Source organism: Ischnura elegans, chromosome 9, assembly GCF_921293095.1.
Source record: "Ischnura elegans chromosome 9, ioIscEleg1.1, whole genome shotgun sequence".
Taxonomy (NCBI): Eukaryota; Metazoa; Arthropoda; class Insecta; order Odonata; family Coenagrionidae; genus Ischnura; species Ischnura elegans.
Window position 1 is genome coordinate 4591779 of NC_060254.1, and position 21717 is coordinate 4613495.

Consider the following 21717-nt stretch of genomic DNA (forward strand, 5'->3'; position numbering starts at 1 on the left):
ACGCGCCGAGATGTGCATTCAAACTTCGCGGCAGCATTGGACCACTGGCATAGATGGCACTGGTGTATCAAAACCTATACGCATTATCCTTATGGGTATCCCCTTGGTACGGGGGCCTTCACAGTTCGGCGTTGCGCAGAGTCCTCTGGATGGCAGTTCTCTACACTACTCCCTCATAGGGTCGAGTCGTTCCATACACTTCCACTATGGGAATTGAGACGTCCGCCATTTTAGTTCTTCCGTCTCTATAGAGTCTTATGGGGGAAAGTGATATAATGCCAGTTTTTTCATAAATACGCGATTCCTGTCGCATTTTCGGTAATTATAATATATTCAGTCTTGAGGTACTAGGAACACTTTACTATCAATTTGTAAATTTTAAATCGTGAAAAATAACAAATATTCGCGCTTCAGTTAAGTTTTGATTCTTTTCACAGGATGTTTTTCTAGATATGAAACTCTCATATTTATGTCTGAAACAGGGTAAATTGTTTCCAAAAGTACAATTACTGCTCCCAGGGCTACTATATAGCGTTTTGTTCTCGTCAAAGGAATAATTTCAGATTTTGAAAACTACAATATCAGCTGAGAGAGAATTGTTATCTTCAGATCGGAAGAGATTTCGCATGTACTATCTGAGTTAACTTCCATGAAAACAGCGCAATGGATATTATACGAGGAATTTAAGGACAAGTCTGGTCAATTCTTAGTGCCGAAAAATCGGAAATATTATCCTACCTCAAAATTAGACAAGAAAAACTAAATAAGTCACAAGCTGTCATGCAGTTTATGTACTTTTCACGAGAGTTGCAGATCATAAAAGATATCATCAAAGGAGGTATATAAAAGAAAAAAATCACATTTTTCCAAAGTCTATAATGTACACACACCACAAATGTTACATTTTAAGATTTCCAGAATGATTTAACAATTCCATTGAAACTAAGATTATTTACATAATGCAAAATAAAAAATAAATGTTAAGTGCACAAGATGTAACATTTCTATTAAAATGGATTCAAATTAGTTGGAGAGAATGATGAATAGGTGATGACAGCTGCCACACATCTTGCATTCTTCTCAATGTTGCTATGTTCCTTTACCACCAATGACATTGACTACTCGAGTATATGAACCTGTAATTAAAAATATAAATAAAATTTCGTTAACTACACCAAAAGCATTAATTCACAAGTAATTTTAATGAACAGCATCTCAGTGATACATCAAATTCTCACAATCAACAGTCATGATAAAGTTCTATAATGTGTTAATGTTTATTAAACTTGCAATCACTTAAGTTTCTATATCATATTTCATGGTTTGAGCAATAGGAAATTAATAAATTAAATTTCAATTGGCAGACAACTTTCGGGAAATTAATTCTATTACCAAGATGGCAATCTTCCTGTCAGCATACAAAATTATAAAAAGGAATAATATGACATTAACATTCCACAACACTGTTACTCAGTGGCATAACTACGGGGGGAGGAAGGGAAAGATCCCTCCCCAAAGCCTCAGAGAAATAAAAAAATTATTTATAATTATTTTATATATTGAACTGCATCGACTAAAAGTTAAATCTTTAGTGCCAAAATGATTTCAAATGTATTTCCAGGAATGTTATTCTTCAAAAATTTTCTTGGACTGATTCGTTGTCTGATGGGGGGAGGGGGGGTGCCACCCCAGGCCATCCTATCCTTCCCAAAGCATATTCCTAGTTAATTTCATGAACATAATAACATTTCATACATACTAATTTCCTCTGCAAAAATAAGGGGGTACTTCGTAACTGGAACTTTAAAACTTGACTGAAGGATAAAAAGCAGTGGCTTCATAGTATGTGGTTTACAATATCATTGATTAAAAGATTCAACCATGTTGCAATGACCTATTGCAAAATTATTTTAACCATATGCTGAAGTAGAAAATTGAAAGTAAGAATTACAACTCTACAGCATGCTTAAAACACTCTGTTGTACTTCAACCATACAGTATAGTAGGCCCTTATAATGTATTCTACTGAAGACAAAATGATTCTTTGGTGTTCTATACAAAAAATACGAGAACTAAACAAGAAACCCAAAAATTACATTTAAATATGAATTATCTTCTGCATGTTTATCGATGAAGCCATAATATCTTTGGAAAAGAATGACGCCAATCTTTATCTTTATCTTTATTCATCCACGGCGAGGATTGGCCCTCGCGGATGCTGTATACAACACATTTATGAAAACATTCAATACAACGAAACATACAAAACATGTACATTGGATTAAAACATTAGAAACACATACATTACAAAGATTACATTTAAATTTACATTTAAAATAAAAGAGAAGAAAAGTCCAGCTCAAAATACTCATGAATTGAGTACAGTGGATAATTGCACAGCCACTTTTCCAGCACATTTTTCAGTCTAGTGATGCTCACTGATCTGGCTTTGCTGGGTAATTTATTAAATAATTTTACTCCCAAATTGTCAGACTGGTTGTTGGTCTTAAACAGCCTACAGTAATTAGTATTTAGGCTATTTTTAGCCCTAGTGTCATGAGAGTGGATGGTGGATCGAATGGGGTAGGTATCTATAAGTTATCTTTAATGTGCATAATGCTGCGAAACACAAAGAGGCTGTAGATGGTGAGGATATGAAAGTTTTTAAAAATTGGCCTGCAGTGGTCACGGGGCCCAGCACCACTCAGAATCCTCACTGCTTTTTTTTGCAGTTTTAGAATTTCTTTGATTTATTTTGCATGTCCCCAGAGTCGAACACCATGGGCAAGAATACTATGAAAAAAAGCAAAATAGGCTAATCTCATGTACTTTACATTGATACAGGTTTTAAGTTTCCTCAATAAGTACAAAACCCTAGAGAGTTTTTTGCTGACTAGGAAAACATGTGAATTCCATGTCAATTTAGCGTCAATATTGAAGCCTAGAAGCCTGACAGGATCATTGTTTAGCTCAGTACTTTTAAGACAGCATGTAAGATGTTGTGTCTTACCATTGTTCAGAAAGAGATTATTGGCTGTAAACCAGAGTTGAGATTCTTCTATTGCCTTTTTTGTAAGAAGTCTGACTTGGCTAGGAGTATTGCATTTCTGCACCAGAGTGGTGTCATCTGCATATATCATGCAGTCCATAGAAAGATTGTAAGGTAGGTCATTGATTAGAATAAGGAACAAGAGAGGACCAAGGACGGACCCCTGAGGAACTCCATGTTTCACTGGAAGAAAATCAGATTGGTTACAATTTACTTGTACCATCTGCTTTCGATCAGTGAGGTAAGAGGTCATGAATTTCAGCTCACTGTTATGAAAGCCGTAGTATTGGAGTTTTTGCAGGAGGGTAGCATGATTGACGCAGTCAAAGGCAGAGGTTAAATCACAAAGTGTGAGTGAGACACATTGCTTGTCTTCAAATGCCCTTGATAAATTTTTTACCACTGACTCAACTGCCAATTCAGTGGATTTCCCCGGGCGAAATCCAAACTGGGAAGGGGTGAAGAGATTGTGTTTCTCAAAGTGTACTAGAATTTGTGTATAGGCAATAGTTTCTATTATTTTAGCGATCACTGATATAATGGTGATGGGCCTATAGCTGTTGGGAAGAGTAGTGTCTCCTTTTTTGAAGACAGGTATGACCTTAGAATATTTTAAGGAGTCTGGGAAGTATCCAGTGGAAAAACAGGCATTAATAATAATAGATAGAGGATGAGCTATAATATGTATTATGGACTTAATCAGATCATTGGAAAGCCCATTGATGTCACGACTGGTGGAGTTTTTAAATTTTTTTACTACATTGAAAATATCCCTCGTACTAATCCATTGCCACTGAAATTTAGGAGGGGATATCAGGTGTTTATTGAGTAGTGCTAAGGCATCACACCTGTTATTTGTGATTTTTGATAATGCGGTGTCCACGGAATTGACAAAGTGATTGTTGAAGGTATCGGGATCAATTGTAATAGGAGATCTGTTTATAGAAGTGCCTTTTTCCCTATTGATCACATTCCAGGCAGCTTTGAATTTATTAGAGGCACTATTAATGAAATCCATGTTCGCATTTTGTTTCGCTTTTATTGCTGCGAAATGATACTCCTTATTCAATCTTTTATACACTTGTTTCAAATCCTCAGTGGGTAGTCGCTTGTACTCATGATAGGCATGTAGTACACTTTCCCTGCGTATTTGGACCTCGGGATTGTTTGAGTGGCCACGTGATTTAAAGAATTTTCGGACTGGGACAGCTTTTCTGGGAAAGGATTCATTAAAAAGGGAGATTAAGGTTTCAAAGAACAAAGAGAAATTTGAATGACTGTCGTTGAGTGAGAGTAAGCTAGTCCAATCCACACCACCAAGCAGGCCTTTAAAGACTTCAAGGCCGTGAATGGTGATTGGACTTTTGTACCTAGTGCTGGATTCCCTAGGTGGACTATTGTTAATTGCAATCAACTGAAAGAGTATGGCCATATGGTCTGCAACAAGAGGATCGATGACAGTAAGGTTATATGCATGAACATTAAGAGTGGTTATCACATTATCAATACATGAATTGTTCCTCGTGGGTTCACTGTTTACACAATAGAGGTTGAAAGATCTCAGGAGATTAGACAGTTGCCTGCTACTCTTAGAGGAATATCTCATATCAATGTTTAAATCAGCACCAATTACAATGTTAGCATTAAACTGCATTAAATGACATAGTACCTTTTCAAGCTGTTCAAGAAACTTTTCAGGGTCGCCATTAGGTGACCGATATAGGGAGAGAACAATGAGATTGTATACACACAGAATAACAGCTGTGATTTCGAAGTGCAGTTCAATGCAGTACCTAGTAGTATCGATTACTTTAAATTGAAGGTTCTTTGATAAAAATATGCACACACCACCATGTATATGATGAGAGCGACAGAAAATTGAGGCAAGATTGAAACCGTCCACCTGATAAAGGCTACCTTCATCAACATGAAGCCAATGCTCACTGATACACAGAATATCACAATTTACTGAGTTGAGAAATAGTTCTAATTTAGTTATTTTATTTCGGAGACATTGTACATTCAGGACAGCAAGATTAATGAGTTCCTTACCAGCTGTTGGTTCAAGAGGAGCACTTCTTGTGATCACCAAGTTGGGATTCCCTAGTCACAAAACACACTTAATTATTTCTGAGCACAGATGATTTTTCCCTTTACTGTTCAAATGAAGACCATGACGAGTGTAGAATGAACGGTCAAGGCTATTTGTATCAATCATTGTTACATGATCGAAGTTGGTACTAAGTTTTAGCAGATCCTCATTTACCTTTTTAGTCTCAACATTGATACATGAGGTAGCAGGAAGGTCATGGCGATGAGGAATGTTGGCAATTATTACGTTGGTATTTGAAAGCTTTGACATCAGATTACTCATGGTGTGAACAACAACTTTACCCTTATTGAGGTACACATCGTTCGTGCCGGCCATGATGATTATGTGGTCATTTTTGGTGAGGTTATGTGAGATCTTTTCACAGGAGTTCGTGATCTCTTTGATCCCGGCGTTCGGCATCACTACACCACAAGTATTGTACACTTTACTATCCTCGGTTGCTGCAATTTTAGCCGAAATACCACGGCCATGGCTGTCCGAATACAGCAGAATAGATTTCAGCTTCCGTTTTACGCGATGAAGACACTTGTTTACATTTTTGGGGGGTACAGGAACAAGATGGTCTTCACAATGTTGCACATCACTGTTTTCAGGGAGTTGATTTAACAATTCAAATTTGTTACGCAGCGGCAACAAGGGTGGAGAAGGAGCTGTTTTCCTCGTTGAGTTCACACGCCAGTTGCCCTGTTGAATCCACTCGTCGTCCATCTCCACGGGACTTTTGGCTGCGACGACGGGCCTGCTCGCATGTTGATTCTTATTCAAGATATGTAGCTGAATCTCTAGATTTTTGATTTTTTCCCGTAGAACACTCATATCATGCAGGAGTTGCGAGATCAGGGCTTCCTTAGAGGCGAGGTTACGTAGAAGGGAGACATTTTCGTCTTGAACGGTGTGCAATGAGCAAGCTAAACACGACCACGTATTTTCAAAACTTGAGACGTTAATATTCGGAACATTGGCACAATTATTGTGGAACGATGACTTGCAGGACTTGCAATTAACGCCGTTAACTACTTTTTTGTGGCAGATAGCGCATTTTATACTATTAACCAATATTTTACCGGTGCCGAGTACATTTGAGTACGTTCCACTAGGCGCCATCTTGGATCCATCCCTGATCCCAATCCAATCCCAATCCCAATCTTAAAATGATAAAAATTCAGCCAATCAGTGATGTATAAAAAAAGTAAAGCTTATGCTACAATTAAAGTTAAGTTCGAACTCAAAGAGAACCAATGTGTCTAATATTTATACGCCACTTTCATTATGAGGTTTTTGGCTTTTACTTTGCAGTGCACCATTTTCCTCTAGGAACCCTAATGAATTACCTTCAACAAATATATTCAAAGCTACAGACACTAACCTCAACCCTTAAGAAACAAATAAATGGCAATGTGGTACCCTATTCATACATACTGGTGAGAAAGGATAGTTGAACGTTCAATGTCAGGGTATTTCGTGTAAAATGTAGAACTTACCCAATCAGTAATTTTAGCATCTTGCACTAGTTCTTCCTATGTTGCTCCCTCGCCAAATGACACCCTTGGAACCTGCTTGAACAGCAGCAGCAACATGCAAGTGATAATGCAAATCAAATTTATTAATTTATTCCAATGGTAAACATTACTAATCACTAGAATATAGAATCACCGCAAAAGGAAATGGCAGAAAGTCCCCCTACGGCTAAGGATAAACACCATAAATGGATTTAGGAGTACAATATCCTAGGTTTATCGCAACATATCACTAAGAAATGCATTTAAAGAAGTTTTTATTGCAACAGAAATCATGATATCTCCAAGATATCATTAAAACCGTATTATTTTCACACAATACCGCATCAGGTCTTGAATAAGTTATATCTACACATTAACAATAAGCTTCCACTCCACTCTTAACAATCACTATTTATATAAGATTTATAAAAGCACAATTAAACGCACAGGCTTAATAAAAGTAAATATAAAAGTAAAACAATAAGTTCTAGAGAAATGTACATGAATAATATACACACTGACAATAACGCATTGAAATTGAAATGGTGTACGAAGAAATAATCAAAAACTCCTAGTTATCCATAGCCATATTTTTTTAATAACTCTCAATAATTAGGCATGAATGGTACCGTCCTCTTTGATAATCACTGAAGCCATTTCAGAAAAACCTAATTAATTATATATTTCCATATTTTACAATTAGTTACTAAGCTCGAATACGTACCACAAGTAAATATTCGGCCAAAGATGTTGAAACTTCAAGTACACAGGAGCAGACAGCAGTATAAGCACTGGGCCACGACAAAAGTTTGGTGTTGATGTATTTTTCCGTTTTAACCAGCCCTAGGAATGTGATCCTCTTCAAACAAAACTGGAATTAAAAATTCGGAATGAGTCAAGGAAAAGATCAGTCGCAATAGCGACTCGTCGAGATTTTAATTGCATCCTAAAATTAAGCATTCACACTACTTCGAAATATAATAGTCATTCTTCTCATGAACAACACACAAATAAAGCAATGAAAAGCGGAGTTTCGTCCACTAATATGTATCCGGATATGCAGATTCTAGTCAAAAACGTAATTGTCTTTATTGTTGTAAATGACCGTAAGATTACTTCATACCGGCATTGACAAAAACAAATATTTTTTTTTAATACAAAACTAGCAGCACTAATAGTTATTGTTACACTTTGGTACGTAGTAAAGAACTAAGTCAATCATCTCTGCAACCCAGACTAAATATTATATTTTTGTCACAAAATTTCACATATTCCATTGATGAATAGAAAACACAGAAGCACAAAAACACTCGTCAAGAACCTCGCCGGATTATCTGTACCGGAATACATATTTTTAAAAATAACAACTTATGCACAGTTCAAACCTAATAATTGAAATACGTGGATCAACACTATTAAAATTTAAGGTAATAGTATTAAAGGAACCATTAAGTGCAGAAAAACTTACCTCACGTAGGCGGGAAGACGTTGTTTGGTGTCACTTGTCCCTTCGGCGTATTTGAAGCCATTTCGCTCCAAGCCAAGTCAAATACATGTTTAGGAAACAAGAAGTATTAACATTCGCCATCCACACGGCTAGATGACTCGATCGTGTGCTTCAGTCGACATAGCGGCTAAACTTGCATTATTCATTGGAATTGAGTCTTAAATAAATAGTCGAATGAACGAAAGGGGAGAATTGAACTCCTACCTCACTTTCGTCAACAGAGACGCCACAATGGCTTCTTAGACGAAAAATCCAGGGTACTGCCAGCGGTAGCGTAGGTTCAGCCTCTCCTTCAAGATCATCTGTAGCTTCCTTAAAAGGCTTAAGAAAGGCTACCATCTCAGCTACCAGGTCGGAATTGTAATTGTTTGCGAGGTGTACTCTTTCACTGTCACGGAGCAACTGTAAAACTCCGTCCTGTTGCTTGTGAATGGAATTTAGCATAGTGTAAATGCTGCTCCATCTTGTATCGACGTCCTGATGGAGAGTTCTTTCTAGCCGTGAGACAAGCCCAGATCTCTTCATTAACCCGACTATTTTTTCTTGCTGCCTGAATAGCAACATAAACCTGGGGTACCTCCGTTTTGAGGAAATTCTCTTCATGAAACGTGTGCCTCAAAACAGTATTTAAGCAGTGAGCTAAACAAGGAAGTCGATCGTACATTTTCAGAGCCTTTTTGATGTTTGAACCCTGATCTGTCACGAAGGTCACTTTAAAAAGATCCTCACTACTTATGCCTATTTCAGCCAATTGACCGAGTAACTCTTCCTTAATATTTGCCCCGGTTTTCGAGATATCTGGAAACTTGGTCGTGATAAGCACATTTGCCTGTAATTTCCATTCACCAGCTTCTTCGATTATGCGACTGGAGGTAGCCGTCATATAGTGAGTGAACTTTGCGATAATTATCCGTCCAAAGGTCCATAGTCATAGAAAGTTCCTTGGTAGCTATGGCTTCTTTTAATTTGGGGATGAGAGTAGCTCGAATTTGATTAGCCCTTTCACGCAAGGAACGGGCTACCGTACTTGGATGAGGTAGCACGTCTTTGGCCTCTAAGGGTCCGTACTTCACCCCAATATTAATTAACTCTTGCGCGAGGTCCTTGAACCCTTCTCCACCCACTGTCGCAAATGGACCCAAGTCTTTTGCACACATGTCTACGCACTTGTCCCTCACACGGTCCTTGTCATCCCGAGAAACAACAGGTGTGGCTGGAGAAACATTTCTTTCGATTTTGCACTTGTGCCGTTTCATGCCAGACGTACTTGCCTTATGCACAAGAACAGCTTGGCACGATTCTGTTGCACATCTCACATAACCCAGGGGCTTGCGTGTCTGAGAATCTAATACAACCTGTCCGATAAACAAGTGGTTAGAACTTCATAAGTTAATGCATTACAGTTCCATATGCAAAATATTTCGCTGGTTACCTGAAAGTTTTTCCAACATGGACTATTTCTCCCTATGTTCCAAGCAACTATGCATGTTCCCTCTTCAATTTTCTTCACTACTTCTTCTTTTGTATAATGGGCTCTATCGCCATCTTTATACTGTTCAACATGGTCATTTTCCTCAGAAAGAGCGTCAGCCATCTCGCTAGGTGTCCCCAAAAACGGAATAAAACCGAAACACCCAAAACCTTGCACGAAACGCGACGATTTGTTAGGGAACTTCGCGTTAGGAATATTGTATTTTTAATGTTCTTGGACACGTTAACTTATAAGAGAAACATTACAATAACTCTGTTTTAGCTGCAGATACTTATCTTTTTTTTTCTAAATTCTCTTTGTTTGTTTGTTTTCGAATTTCTCTTTGTTTATCAGCACTCTTGGTAACGTCCATATCTACAAAATCGGCGTCACAGCGCCATCTCTGCATTAAACAATAAACTTAGGAATTCAACTTGATTTTAACATAATTACTTCAACAAGGAAGGTTCGTGCAAGTCTGCTAGAAAGCCAGCTAGTAGATTTGACGGATAGCACATACTATGTGCTATCCGCCAAATTGCCGGGAGCGACGAGAGCTCAATCCCGCTCGCTCCCGAGACCGCAATCCGGGATTGTTCGCTCCCGGGAGTGAGACTACCAGTTTGACTCCCGAGAGCGAGACTCGAGCGGGAGCGGAACGGCTTTTGCGCGCCTCTAGCTTTAAGTAGTACCCTACTATTGCTTAAGTCATCTGCTTACTGATTTTCCGTCATAATACTAGATTTAATGAACCTATTTTACAGGAGGAGGCAAAAATGAGCGAAACAATGCAAAGCAGATTATTGATGACATTGAAAGTGTAATGCTGAACAGCAAAATCGATATACTATTGGGATACTTTTTTGGTAGCACTGTTTTGTGGGAAGGAAAGGACAGCTGTGCAAAACACATTTTCAAAGATTAACAAAGCTCTAATGCTGATTATGATCTGCTAATGGACGTGGAACTTCACAAGCGTCTACACCAAAACCTCTATAAGCAACCAGGAAGAAATATGCTCTCATGCATTTTCAATGGAAACACCAGAGGCCTTCATTAAACATTCCACTTTACAAGGTAGATGATGCAAACATTAGACAATGGTTAATCTAATATGTTGAAGCTTCTTTTTTAAATTATGTAATTTAGAAGCTGCATTAGACCATTAGTAAGCAAAATATTTACTTGTTTTTATGTGCTTTTGAAATAAAAACTATGCTATGGAAGAAGATATGATTCCTTAGCAGTTCATGTCGTAGAATATCCAGAGAGGATTCTGGACATGTAGGTAAGAATTCAGAACAAGACAAATGATTTTTCTTGTGGAATTTTCATACTTAACTTGCACTTGCAGGTGACCGTGAAGGATTGCCAGTGGCTAGTCTGGTGTTATTTTCTTGAATACTGAAATATTAATGCTTTCCATTTGATGTTAATTATGTACCATTCTCATTTTAGGCCCTCCTACGAGCACTAAGTTTGTCATAGCATTGACTAGGGTCAATTTATCCAACTAATCTACTGTCTACACTGACAGCTGTTCTGTTCAACTGACTACAGCTGTTCCATAATGCATAAGAACACATTTGTATTTCATGAATAGCGATCAAATGAATAGGAAATGCTGTGATTTCTTTAGATGATGCATTAGGATTCATTCCACTTCACGTTTTTTACTTCTCCAAAACTCAACAGTTACCACCTTATCCATGTTTTTTCCTTGAAAATATCTAACTTGCACATATGTGCATTCAGTCTAGACAGCAGATTTGTTGCATAAATTTACCCAGTCAATGCAATGATAAATGAAATTAGGTGGGCCTAAAATGAGAATGGCACGTAATTAGGATCAATTGTATTGCCATTAAAATAAAATTTATTTCAGGGGAAAATAACTCCACTTTTGGTGATGAAACAACAATGTCACCCTTTGCATGTGTCTATTCATTGGTAATCTCCAATACTTAATGATTAATTTTTTCCCTTTGCATTCCAAGAAATCCAAAATTAATGAATCTAAACCTCAAAGCAGATAAAGTTTTGCGGAAGGAAAGAGTTTCCGACCACAGGCTTACATGAAATAAAAATCCCAAAGAGATGAAGAGGAAGTTTCCTAGTGCATGACTTGGGTGCTGAGCACTGGACCACCATTGTCCGCATGTTTAAGTCTTTCAAAACGGTATTTTATTACAGCCGCAATTGTTTTAACTATTGGTTATATATGGAGGATGATCCCTGGACAAGGTACCATGGACTGCAAGTCCATAAAGGTTGGATTGGATTCCGAGTCCCGGTTGAGGGACAATCCTAGCTAAAGTCGTTAATAATCACTCTTTAGTGTTATATAAAACATAGATAAATTTAATTCGTCAGCAAGAGAACAAAAGATATATGTAAATGCATTTCAAGCACAGCCAGAAAAAATAAAGGCTCTCCACATGGTGGTCGACTGCACCACCATTATTTGAAAAAGCGCAGAGCTGCTGCGCTTTATGATAGGAGTGGATTCAAGATGGCGGATAGTGAACTAGCTTGTGCGTTATGCTCCGAAGTAATTGGCGAAAACCAAACGTTTTTATCGTGCGAATATGGCTGTAATGATATCTTTCATTTAGGATGCGTTGGTGTCTCTAAATCGTTAGCTAATTCAGTGATTAACAGTGAAAATTTCCTTTATCGCTGCAAAAAATGTGTGACTTCGCCGCCATGTGACTCGCCGCCATGTGACTCGCCGCCATGTGACTCGCCGCCATGTGACTCATTAAGCCAGATCCATAAAAGACAGGAAGACATGTTCAAATTAATTCTTAAACTACAATTCAATGTTTCTTGTTGTGTAGAATTAATTGAATCGCAAAAGAATGAAATAGTGTCATTAAAGAACGAACTTCGATCCAAGGTGGACTCAAGTAACAGCTCGACGTACGCTAACAAAGTAGTGTGCGCTCAAGAACTCTCTACGTTCAAACCTGTGCCTGCCGTCCATCCTCCAGCAAATCCTGTGCAAAAAAGTTCATCGATGATTAGAGTAGATTATAGTAAAAATCCTCAGCAAACTACCAAACTGAGGAATGTTACCAAACATGTGACCTTTGTCCCCAAAACAGTTAGTATTGATTCCAATGCGAGTAAAGATGTCAATCTAGTAAAGATTGATCCAACGAGGGAAACTCCTGATAATGGTGATAGTTACACAGTAGTGAAATCGAGACGTCGCAGGAAAACCCCGCTGGCCGTTGGTACCAAACCTCCTTCAGTGTGTACCCTGTCGGCAGTTCCACGGAAGACGCATCTGCATGTGTGGAGGTTTCTTCCAGAGACCACAATTGAGAATGTGTCTGATTTTGTCGTAAAAGTAGTTCCTGGGTCATCGAGTAAGGACTTAGACATCGAACAGCTTAAGGTAAGGGATAATAAATATGCCTCATTTCGGGTATCTGTGAGTCCCGATATCGGCAACGTCCTAATTGACAATGACGTGTGGCCAGAAGGTGTAGTGGTGGACAGATATTTTTTTCGGAATGCAACAAAGAATCCCCTTCCCGGATAGTTGACTCGCAGATAAAAGTGCTACATCTGAATATTCAATGTATTCGCAATAAACTGCTTGAACTTGAAGTGCTCGCGAGTGACTATAAACCGGATGTGATTTGTTTAAGTGAACACTGGTTAAACCAAGAAGAAATATGCGCAATAAAACTCCCAGGGTATCGCACTGTCGATGTTTTCTGCCGTATAAACTATAAAAATGGGGGTGTAATTATATTACTGGAAGAATCACTCTGCCACACACCAGTTAAATGTACGAATTTTCCAAGATCGACTGATAAAATTTTTGAGTATTGTATTGTTGAAATTATGAAAGACGAGTGTAAATTCATTGTAGTTTCACTGTATCGATCTCCATCCACTGATTTCCGGGTGTTTCTGGATAAATTTCAACGATTAATTGAAGAAATTCATAAATGTAACAGGTACTCTAAAATTATAATAACCGGTGATTTCCACTGCAATTTACTCCACAATACAAAAGACAAAACTGATTTCTTAAATATTCTTGCCGCTTTTGATATCAAAATAACAAACTTTGCTCCCACTAGAGTTACTCACTCCACTCAAACAGTGATAGACAACATCCTAACCAACATTGACCTCAAAGATGTGAGCACCCAGGTAACTCATGAGCATATCTCAGATCATCTTCCCTTAATTGCTACCTTTAGATACAATGCAAATCCTGAAGCAAAGTGCCAAATCAAAAGAAACTTTTCTGACCAGAATATGTCACATTTCCTACTGTCTCTCAATTCCCAGGACTGGTCAGAGGTCTTTAATGCTAAATCTTTTGAGGAGAGTTTCCATAGTTTTTACTCAGTTTATCTGCACCATTTTAATGTGTCATTTCCTATGGAAACGAGAAAAATACATTCTTTTAGACAAAAAAAGTCCTGGATCACAAATGATATAAAATTCTACTCATCACTCCTTAAAAAACTGGCATATGAAACAAAATTGTCTGGTAGTTCCAAAAGCAAAGACCATTACAAACTCATGAAAAAACAGTACAGACTTCTTCTCTCGAAAGCTAAAAAAACATATAATGATGCAACTTTATCTAAAGCTACTAATAAAACTAAAGCTGCTTGGAAAATTATAAATAGTGCCAAAAACAAAGATGAAAACTATGTCTTACCCAGCTCTCAATTCACTTCTAGTGAAAAGTCAAAATGTATGTATGATCTAGCTGATGCTTTTAATAAGCATTTTAGTTTGTTACCTGACACCTCAGATGTAAGTCCTGGCACTAATTCTGCTGCGTTTAAGGCACCTTCTATCTTTATGATGCCCTCCAATGAAATAGAGCTAAAGTCCGTAATAGCAAATTCATGCCAATACAGTTATAGTTCTGGTGTTGATGAGATCCCTGGTAATGTAATATACCTCAGCTATGATATGATTAAGTCTCCATTTCTGCATCTAGTTAATGAATCTCTGAGACTTGGAATTTTTCCAAACTCACTCAAAGTGTCTAAGATTGTGCCCTCTTATAAGAATAAAGGTAATACTGATGATTTGAATAACTATAGGCCAATTGCACTGCAAAATGCATTTTCCAAAATTTTTGAAAAAATAGTCTACTCAAGATTTGTATCATTTTTAGACAAACATAAACTACTTTCTAGTAATCAACATGGGTTTACAAAAGGAAAATCCACAGTTACTGCTATTGCTCATGCAATTGATAAAATACTGGTATCCATTGATAATAGAAATGAAACTATGGCTTTATTCTATGATTTTACGAAAGCATTTGATCTTGTAAATCATGACCAGCTATTGATTAAACTTTATAGATTGGGCATTAGGGGTACTCCGCATCAATGGATAAAATCATATCTACACAATAGATCTCAGGTGGTGACCATAAAATTTGATGGAGTCAAATATACTCCAACTGCTCGTCATTCAACAGTGGGTGTTCCACAAGGATCAACTCTTGGTCCACTATTATTTTTATTATATGCAAATGACCTTTCATCATCCTTATCTTGTAATCAAAATAATACACCAGTTTTATATGCTGATGACACGACAGTGATAGTGTCATCCAATTCTGAACAATCATTGATTGATCAAGCTCAGTTAATTTCAAATGAGATCAGTAAATGGTCAAAGGATAACTTTTTAATTATTAACCCTAACAAAAGCAATTTAATGCACTTTAAGACCAGTGGCCCACGATCAGAAAACATCAGTGTAAGTCTGAACAGTAAACCTATTGATCAAGTGGATAACTGTAAATTCTTAGGAATACATCTGGATTACAAAATGTCCTGGGCAGACCACATTGTATATATCAGCGGCAAACTTAGTTCTACTTGCTACTTGTTAAGACAGCTCAGTTCCACAGTGGAAAGGAAAACTTTATTAAACCTATATTACAGTGACTTTTATTCACATGTTACTTACAGTGTAATTTTCTGGGGATCAACTTATAAATCCATTAAAATATTCTGTCTACAAAAACGGGCCATGAGAATAATTGCTCATAAAGGCTATAGGTCTCCCAGTAGACCAATATTTAAAGAATTGCTTGTACTACCCATTCCGTGTGTATATATATTGTCAACTATTATGTATATAAAGAATAACCTGAAAAATTTCACTTTCAATAACAGTGTACATAGCCATAACACTAGATCGCAAAGTGATATTCATCACAATTTTGTACGCACCAGAGTTACTAAAATGGGGCCCACAGAAATGGGCATCAAACTTTTTAACAAATTACCGAAGGAGATTAAAAATGTAAATAATTCTAATTTGTTTAAAGCCAAGTTAAAAAAACTACTTCTGGCTAAAATGTATTATTCAGTTGATGAATACTTAGGTGATGAATTTTAACTCTTTATGTTAACAGGTAATTATTCCTGATTAATTATGTATATCTGTATTTTTCTGTATTTACATGTATTATTGACGTGCCTTATATCTTGACCATTGCGAATGTACTAGATCGTTGGGCAAATAAAGATATTATTATTATTATTATGGTCACTCCTCCTCGCAGCGCCCGATCATCATCATCAGAGCGTGAAGAAGATTGACCGACGCCATCTCTTCAGCTGCACTCTTGTCAGGACCTTCACCAAATTTCACCAACTCCGGAGTGGTACCCAGACTAGCAGCGCACAATGCATTCCCAACTGTACAAGGGAGAGCAGAATTAGGCCAACGCGTACATCAACCCACGACTTGTTCTTTCAAAAACACCATTGAACAACAACTAAGATTACCCGGGTAATTTTTTCAGTTTCTTGAGTAAGCTAAAGATTTCTCAGGCATCAGACAAAATTTATCCTTTCAACAAAAATTCAAAGTTTCACCTTCATTCTTTATTCACCATGGAATCTTCTAAAAATAGGTTGAATTTAATGTAGATTTGAGAAAAATGGAAAAATCTCGCGTTTATGAAAAAATTTAAGTTAGGAAAATAGTTTTAGCTTCTAATTAAATCGTTATCGATAAAAGCAGAAGATTCCGCAAAAGTAAGAGGTTTATGATAGGATACAACCCAACTAGAGGCCACACCCCACCCAAGGGAGAAAAAAAATACCTGACCAGAAACCAAAAATTCTGCCCTGCAAACCACTGCAATTAGGAGTGGCAATTAAGAGACTTTGGTTTGAATCCAAACTGAGCCACCAGAGTTTTTCACAGCCAGCATCAGCCTTGATTGAAACCCACTTTGCCTAACTGTGTGGGAAGTCACTTTTCAGAAGCAGTGTTTGGAAATAATGTTAAAGAGCTGCTCGAGTCAGCCACACAGCATACACAAGAGTGCACTTACGATTAGATTTCATGAACATGTAATCAAGAGGAAGGTCATTCCCTTCTGCAAACTTCTCCAAAGTCTCCTTGGGTGTGTGGCTCAACGCAAACTGAAAGCAAAGACAAGCAGAGTGTTACAAGAGTGGTTTCCAAAAATAAATGCATCATTCTCTCTGCTGGCTACTTATTGACTTGCCAGCCATCTAACCAATGGAAACACTTGGACCCAAAATCACAATTCCCCAAAAGAACTCAGTACACGTAAGGAGGAAAATACAAGTTACGTCAGAGAAAAATCTTCGCATTGAAATTTAGCAATGAAAAGGATATTCACATCTGTATAGACATTTTGCATTTTTCTTCCTTTTCTTACGTGAAGATGCCAACAAATCCTTCACTTTCACCATTTTTTCTCACTCTATCTTAATTAAAACAAGACATCAAAATGCCAAAAGCAAGGAATTTGGATGATTGAAAACATTTTACACCATAGCAGTCATTGAGGCATCGAAGATCCTGCCAGTATCTAGCAGGTGCATTCCCTGAGGTATTCAGCATTAGTTCGTACATCCTTTCATTCAGAATTAATATCATCTCCACTATACACCATTCACTGGCTTGTCGTAATAAAGACATAAATAGAGGAAAAACATTGATTGCATTGATGAAACACTGACATTCTTTACAGTATATGGTGCTCGGGGGTAACTGGGGCATAGTTTTTCAATGTGATAGTACCATTTCATTTTCAAATATGTATTTATTGTACAGATAACTCCAGTGAATGGGTGAAAATAAACACGTAGATTTGACAATAATATGACTAGCACATCATGTGACTTGAATTTAATTACTACCATTAAACAATATTTTATATTAATATTATTTTCACATCTCAGTTGACCCCACTTACCCCACTACTTGAGGGTAACTGGATCACCCCATGGCAAATCCCATTTGAGCACTGCCACAATTATTTTGGATAACTGGATCTATCAAAGTACTTTAAATTATCAGAAAAAATATTGGTTAACACAGCTATTTTGATTATTATGAATGTAAAGGCCGTTGTATCAGAACGGTTACGGAGACCTCACGGATTTCCCTTTCAAAACACAAACACCAGAGGCGGACTCTGCCAAGTCGAACATTCTGAGTTAGTGCTTCAGAGATTTCAATCGGTGGGGTGAATTCTCAGCTGAAAAATGCGCAGTAAATTCTCGGTGAAGCTTCATTCAATTCACTGCAATATTCATGAACTCTTCCGCGCATTCTTACATTATTAGATATAAAATCAATAAACATTAATATAGTCTAAGAGTTGCATCTCGAGCATTGCCAATCAAAATGCGTAATATTATTCCCCGAATTGACCGATCCCATGGATTCAGGAAAGTATGGTATCTCAGCGCTACATTACTAAACTGAATACTTAAATTGATTCATTATGTTATACTGCGATCTAAGGGCCCATAGTTTGCATTGTCTACTTGCCTTTAATCATTATATCTTCTGCCTTTTATATACTACGTAGATTGACGAATCTGGTGGTTTCACTGTCACAGTTAATACATGCACAAGGGGTTTCAAGGATTACGAGCAAATAACACAAAAAAATACCAGTAAATCACTATATTCTTAGACACATTCACACGCACATACACTCAATCTTTCACGCACACAAACATACTTTCATTCTCTCATATCTCAATAAAATGATGTGAAAATATAATCATTTGAATAATTACTTCGCTGGAAACATCGAAGAGTATTTCAAATGCACGAAGCTAATAAAAAGTGAGCTTTTATTCAGCCAACTCCATCATTAACTTGCAACAAAGTTAGTGGGGAAAAGCTTTCAATAACGCAGTATTCATTTACATTGGCACACAATATGAGAGAACGAGAAAAATCAGCTTAATAAAATCTTTGCAAAATACAACACGGTAAATCAGTCGCCAGAAACATGTAAACAAGTACGCAATTAATATCGTGTGTCAACTTTTTCTTCACTTTTTCGCATCGTTCATTGCTAACACTCAAAATTTCAATGCCTTCACGTGGGTGTCAACTAATTCTTTTCCGCAATAAAGATTTCTGCTCGTACTTCATTTTCTTTTAATTCCACAGATGGAAATGTTCAAACTTAAGGATACAATTTCTAATGTTTGAAAGTCGGAGTTGGGGTGCGTATGGAGTGTAACAAGCTGTACCCTACAGGAGTGAGCGCAACCACTTCCATTGCTAGAACTGCAAATTTTCACGTTGATTGGTGAACTGGGATTTATAAGCGATTTTTCTACAGAAATAAATGAAAATTCCTTCGAGGAATGATAAAAAAAATGGGTACTTTATTTTGTTTAGCACGTAAAAATCTCGATAACTATTCGATATTTTTTCTGCCATTGGGTATAAGAGCGAATATCTACTTCATCGCGCTCTCCATTCAAAAATTGATGTAATCACTTGAAATACGGTTATCACTTACGTAAGTACGGATTTACGTAAGTCGAGACATACGTAACTCGGGGGATGCCTGCAGTTAATTTAGATCATTAATTAAGCGTGTACATAGTGGAAATACGGTTTGAGACATAATTTTTGCCGTCATAGGTTATCGGGCGATTGACTTCCAGGCAGAGGGTCTACACTAAAGCCTTCAAGGTTTCGGTATTCATGGGGGAGAAATGGAGCGGTGGCTGAGTTGCGTATGAATAGCATAAACACATAAAAGGGTCCGCTTCAGAGTCTCAAACACAATGACTTCATTCCCTCCCAGCAGTCGTAGGCACTCTGCATCTGAAGTATACAGTGCAGCAGTTGCCCAGCAGCTGTTTCGATAGAGCCATACAGTGTAAAAACCAAGAGAACAATGGCAAAAAATAGGAATGCGGATAGAAAAATCAAGAAGTTATCAAGAAAAACCATAAACCAAGAAGAGAAATTGAAAGAGGTCAATTTCTTTGAAAATTGAGAGTGTCAAAGCGATATTGCGTGGAAGTTTAAACTCACGATGCTTTATTCTGAATAAAGACAAAGTTAAACATCAGTGACCTCAGCCGTACCAACTTCAACCAAGCGGTCAACACTTACGGAAAGTTCATCGTGAATCGAGCCACTTCCTCGTGGTGAGTTCTGGGTAGTTTCTTCACGATACTAACAGAGAGCTACTCAGTGTAATGCTTGGTGTTCAGGTTCTGTTCTTTCTCAGCCTTGGTTGAATTTCTTGTTTTAAATAGCTCCACAGGCACGTAATTCGTCATTATGATTGATGATAATTTAAAATAATTCACCTTATTTTTACTTTTTGTGGGATTATTAACTACCATATGAAGACTTGCTAAAAACTTAAATTCAATCGAAATAAATATCATTTTAACTGCGATTTAGCCCCCAAAATGGAATTTTAGAAACGTATGCAAAAATGAGTTTTGTTTTGCGGGTGGTCTATACTACAATTTTGTTGTTAATTCATAGACATTGTTTGAACCATATATTTTGTCAAATAAACTTCAAATTTCATTTTTATAAACTATAAACATGTATACACTCTTTGATATTATCCATTATCCCATATTTTCATTAAATTCGTCTTCACAGCCGTTTTATTCTGAAATCAGCCTGATTTTTCACAAAATTTTAAACTTTAGAGCTCGGGCGGCAGTGGTTAATATTATCCGATTTGAAAAAAAATTTGTGTGCGAGATCCTTATATCATTTCGCAACTTTCCCGCACAGGGCAAATTTGATCAGGAAAAAAAATCTTTTTTCGGCCTACCCTAATGCACAGTCCTCATCAAGTATAGCTTACGGAGATGGAATGATTTATAGGGAGGTGTTTTTCAGGTTCTGATGCATCACTTTAAAGCATGTTCAGTCCTCATCAAGAGTTATTTATCACTATCCAAAACCAAACCATTAACCCAACTGCCCTGACCTGCAGAGCAACGCTCGACCGCAAAATACCGTATATCTCAGAATATAGTCCCCCTCTGAATATAGTCCCCCCCCAATTTTGAGACCTCTGTTTTGGGAAAAATTTTAAAATGCAAAGGAAGGCAATTTTTCTGTGGTTAGCAAGTTAAGATTCTAGAGTCGATAAAAACCATTATTTTCTGTGAAGATTAAGAACAAATCTGTTCACATATTTTCCATCACAACAAAATAACTATACCTAAAACATGTTGTGATCCATTGCATGTATCAGTAATTTATAGTTCCTTAACCAGATGTAATGAAGAAATGAGAAAATGTTTTAAGTATCCAAGGCTATTGTATTTTTTAAACATTCACAAATTATTAATATTTTTGATTTCGAAATGACTACAAACAATGTCAATATATAAGCTTTAACTTAAATCCCATAAACAGTATAGCATTTGGCCCTGAAACTTCCTTAGATCCAGTGTAACACACCCATCAAGTCATCACAAATCCAAGTGACCTGAAGAATTTAGGAAATCTAAATAAAATTGTGTTAAATAAATTATAAACATTATAAAAATATTGCCATCAAATGCCTGCTAAGCAAAATAATTAAACTACAGGACTTACAAATATCAAAGTAATAAAATTTAGAAATAAACTTTTTCCAACAAACGTTAAAACTGAAAAAAATATTATATAAATTTTCAATGCCTCGTCGCGAATCATTGCATAAGTTACACAAAGAGCTTCTGCTCTGCATTTGCGCACAAATTCGATGATATTTTCCTCTAATTCTTTGAATCTGCCGCATCGAGACCC

The 21717-nt window shown here is 37.0% G+C and overlaps 1 protein-coding gene and 1 long non-coding RNA gene across 2 annotated transcripts in view; both read right to left on the minus strand.

Annotated features, from left to right (window-relative positions):
* Positions 1-1094: 1094 nt before the first annotated feature.
* On the minus strand, positions 1095-7426 carry LOC124165327. Its single transcript, XR_006866206.1, has 3 exons — positions 7386-7426; positions 6644-6715; positions 1095-1136 (listed from the first exon to the last, which is right to left on the minus strand). It is a non-coding gene; the product is annotated as an uncharacterized LOC124165327 (long non-coding RNA).
* A 4555-nt stretch (positions 7427-11981) lies between these two features.
* LOC124165316 (RISC-loading complex subunit tarbp2-like) overlaps positions 11982-21717 on the minus strand; it is a 49499-nt gene continuing 39763 nt past the window's right edge. Inside the window, exons 7-8 of the mRNA XM_046542671.1 lie at positions 16991-17081; positions 11982-16346 (exon numbers count right to left, since the gene is read on the minus strand). Of these exons, the coding sequence (XP_046398627.1) occupies positions 16195-16346; positions 16991-17081 (243 nt within the window). The 3' untranslated portion in view covers positions 11982-16194. The remainder of the gene's footprint in view (positions 16347-16990; positions 17082-21717) is intronic.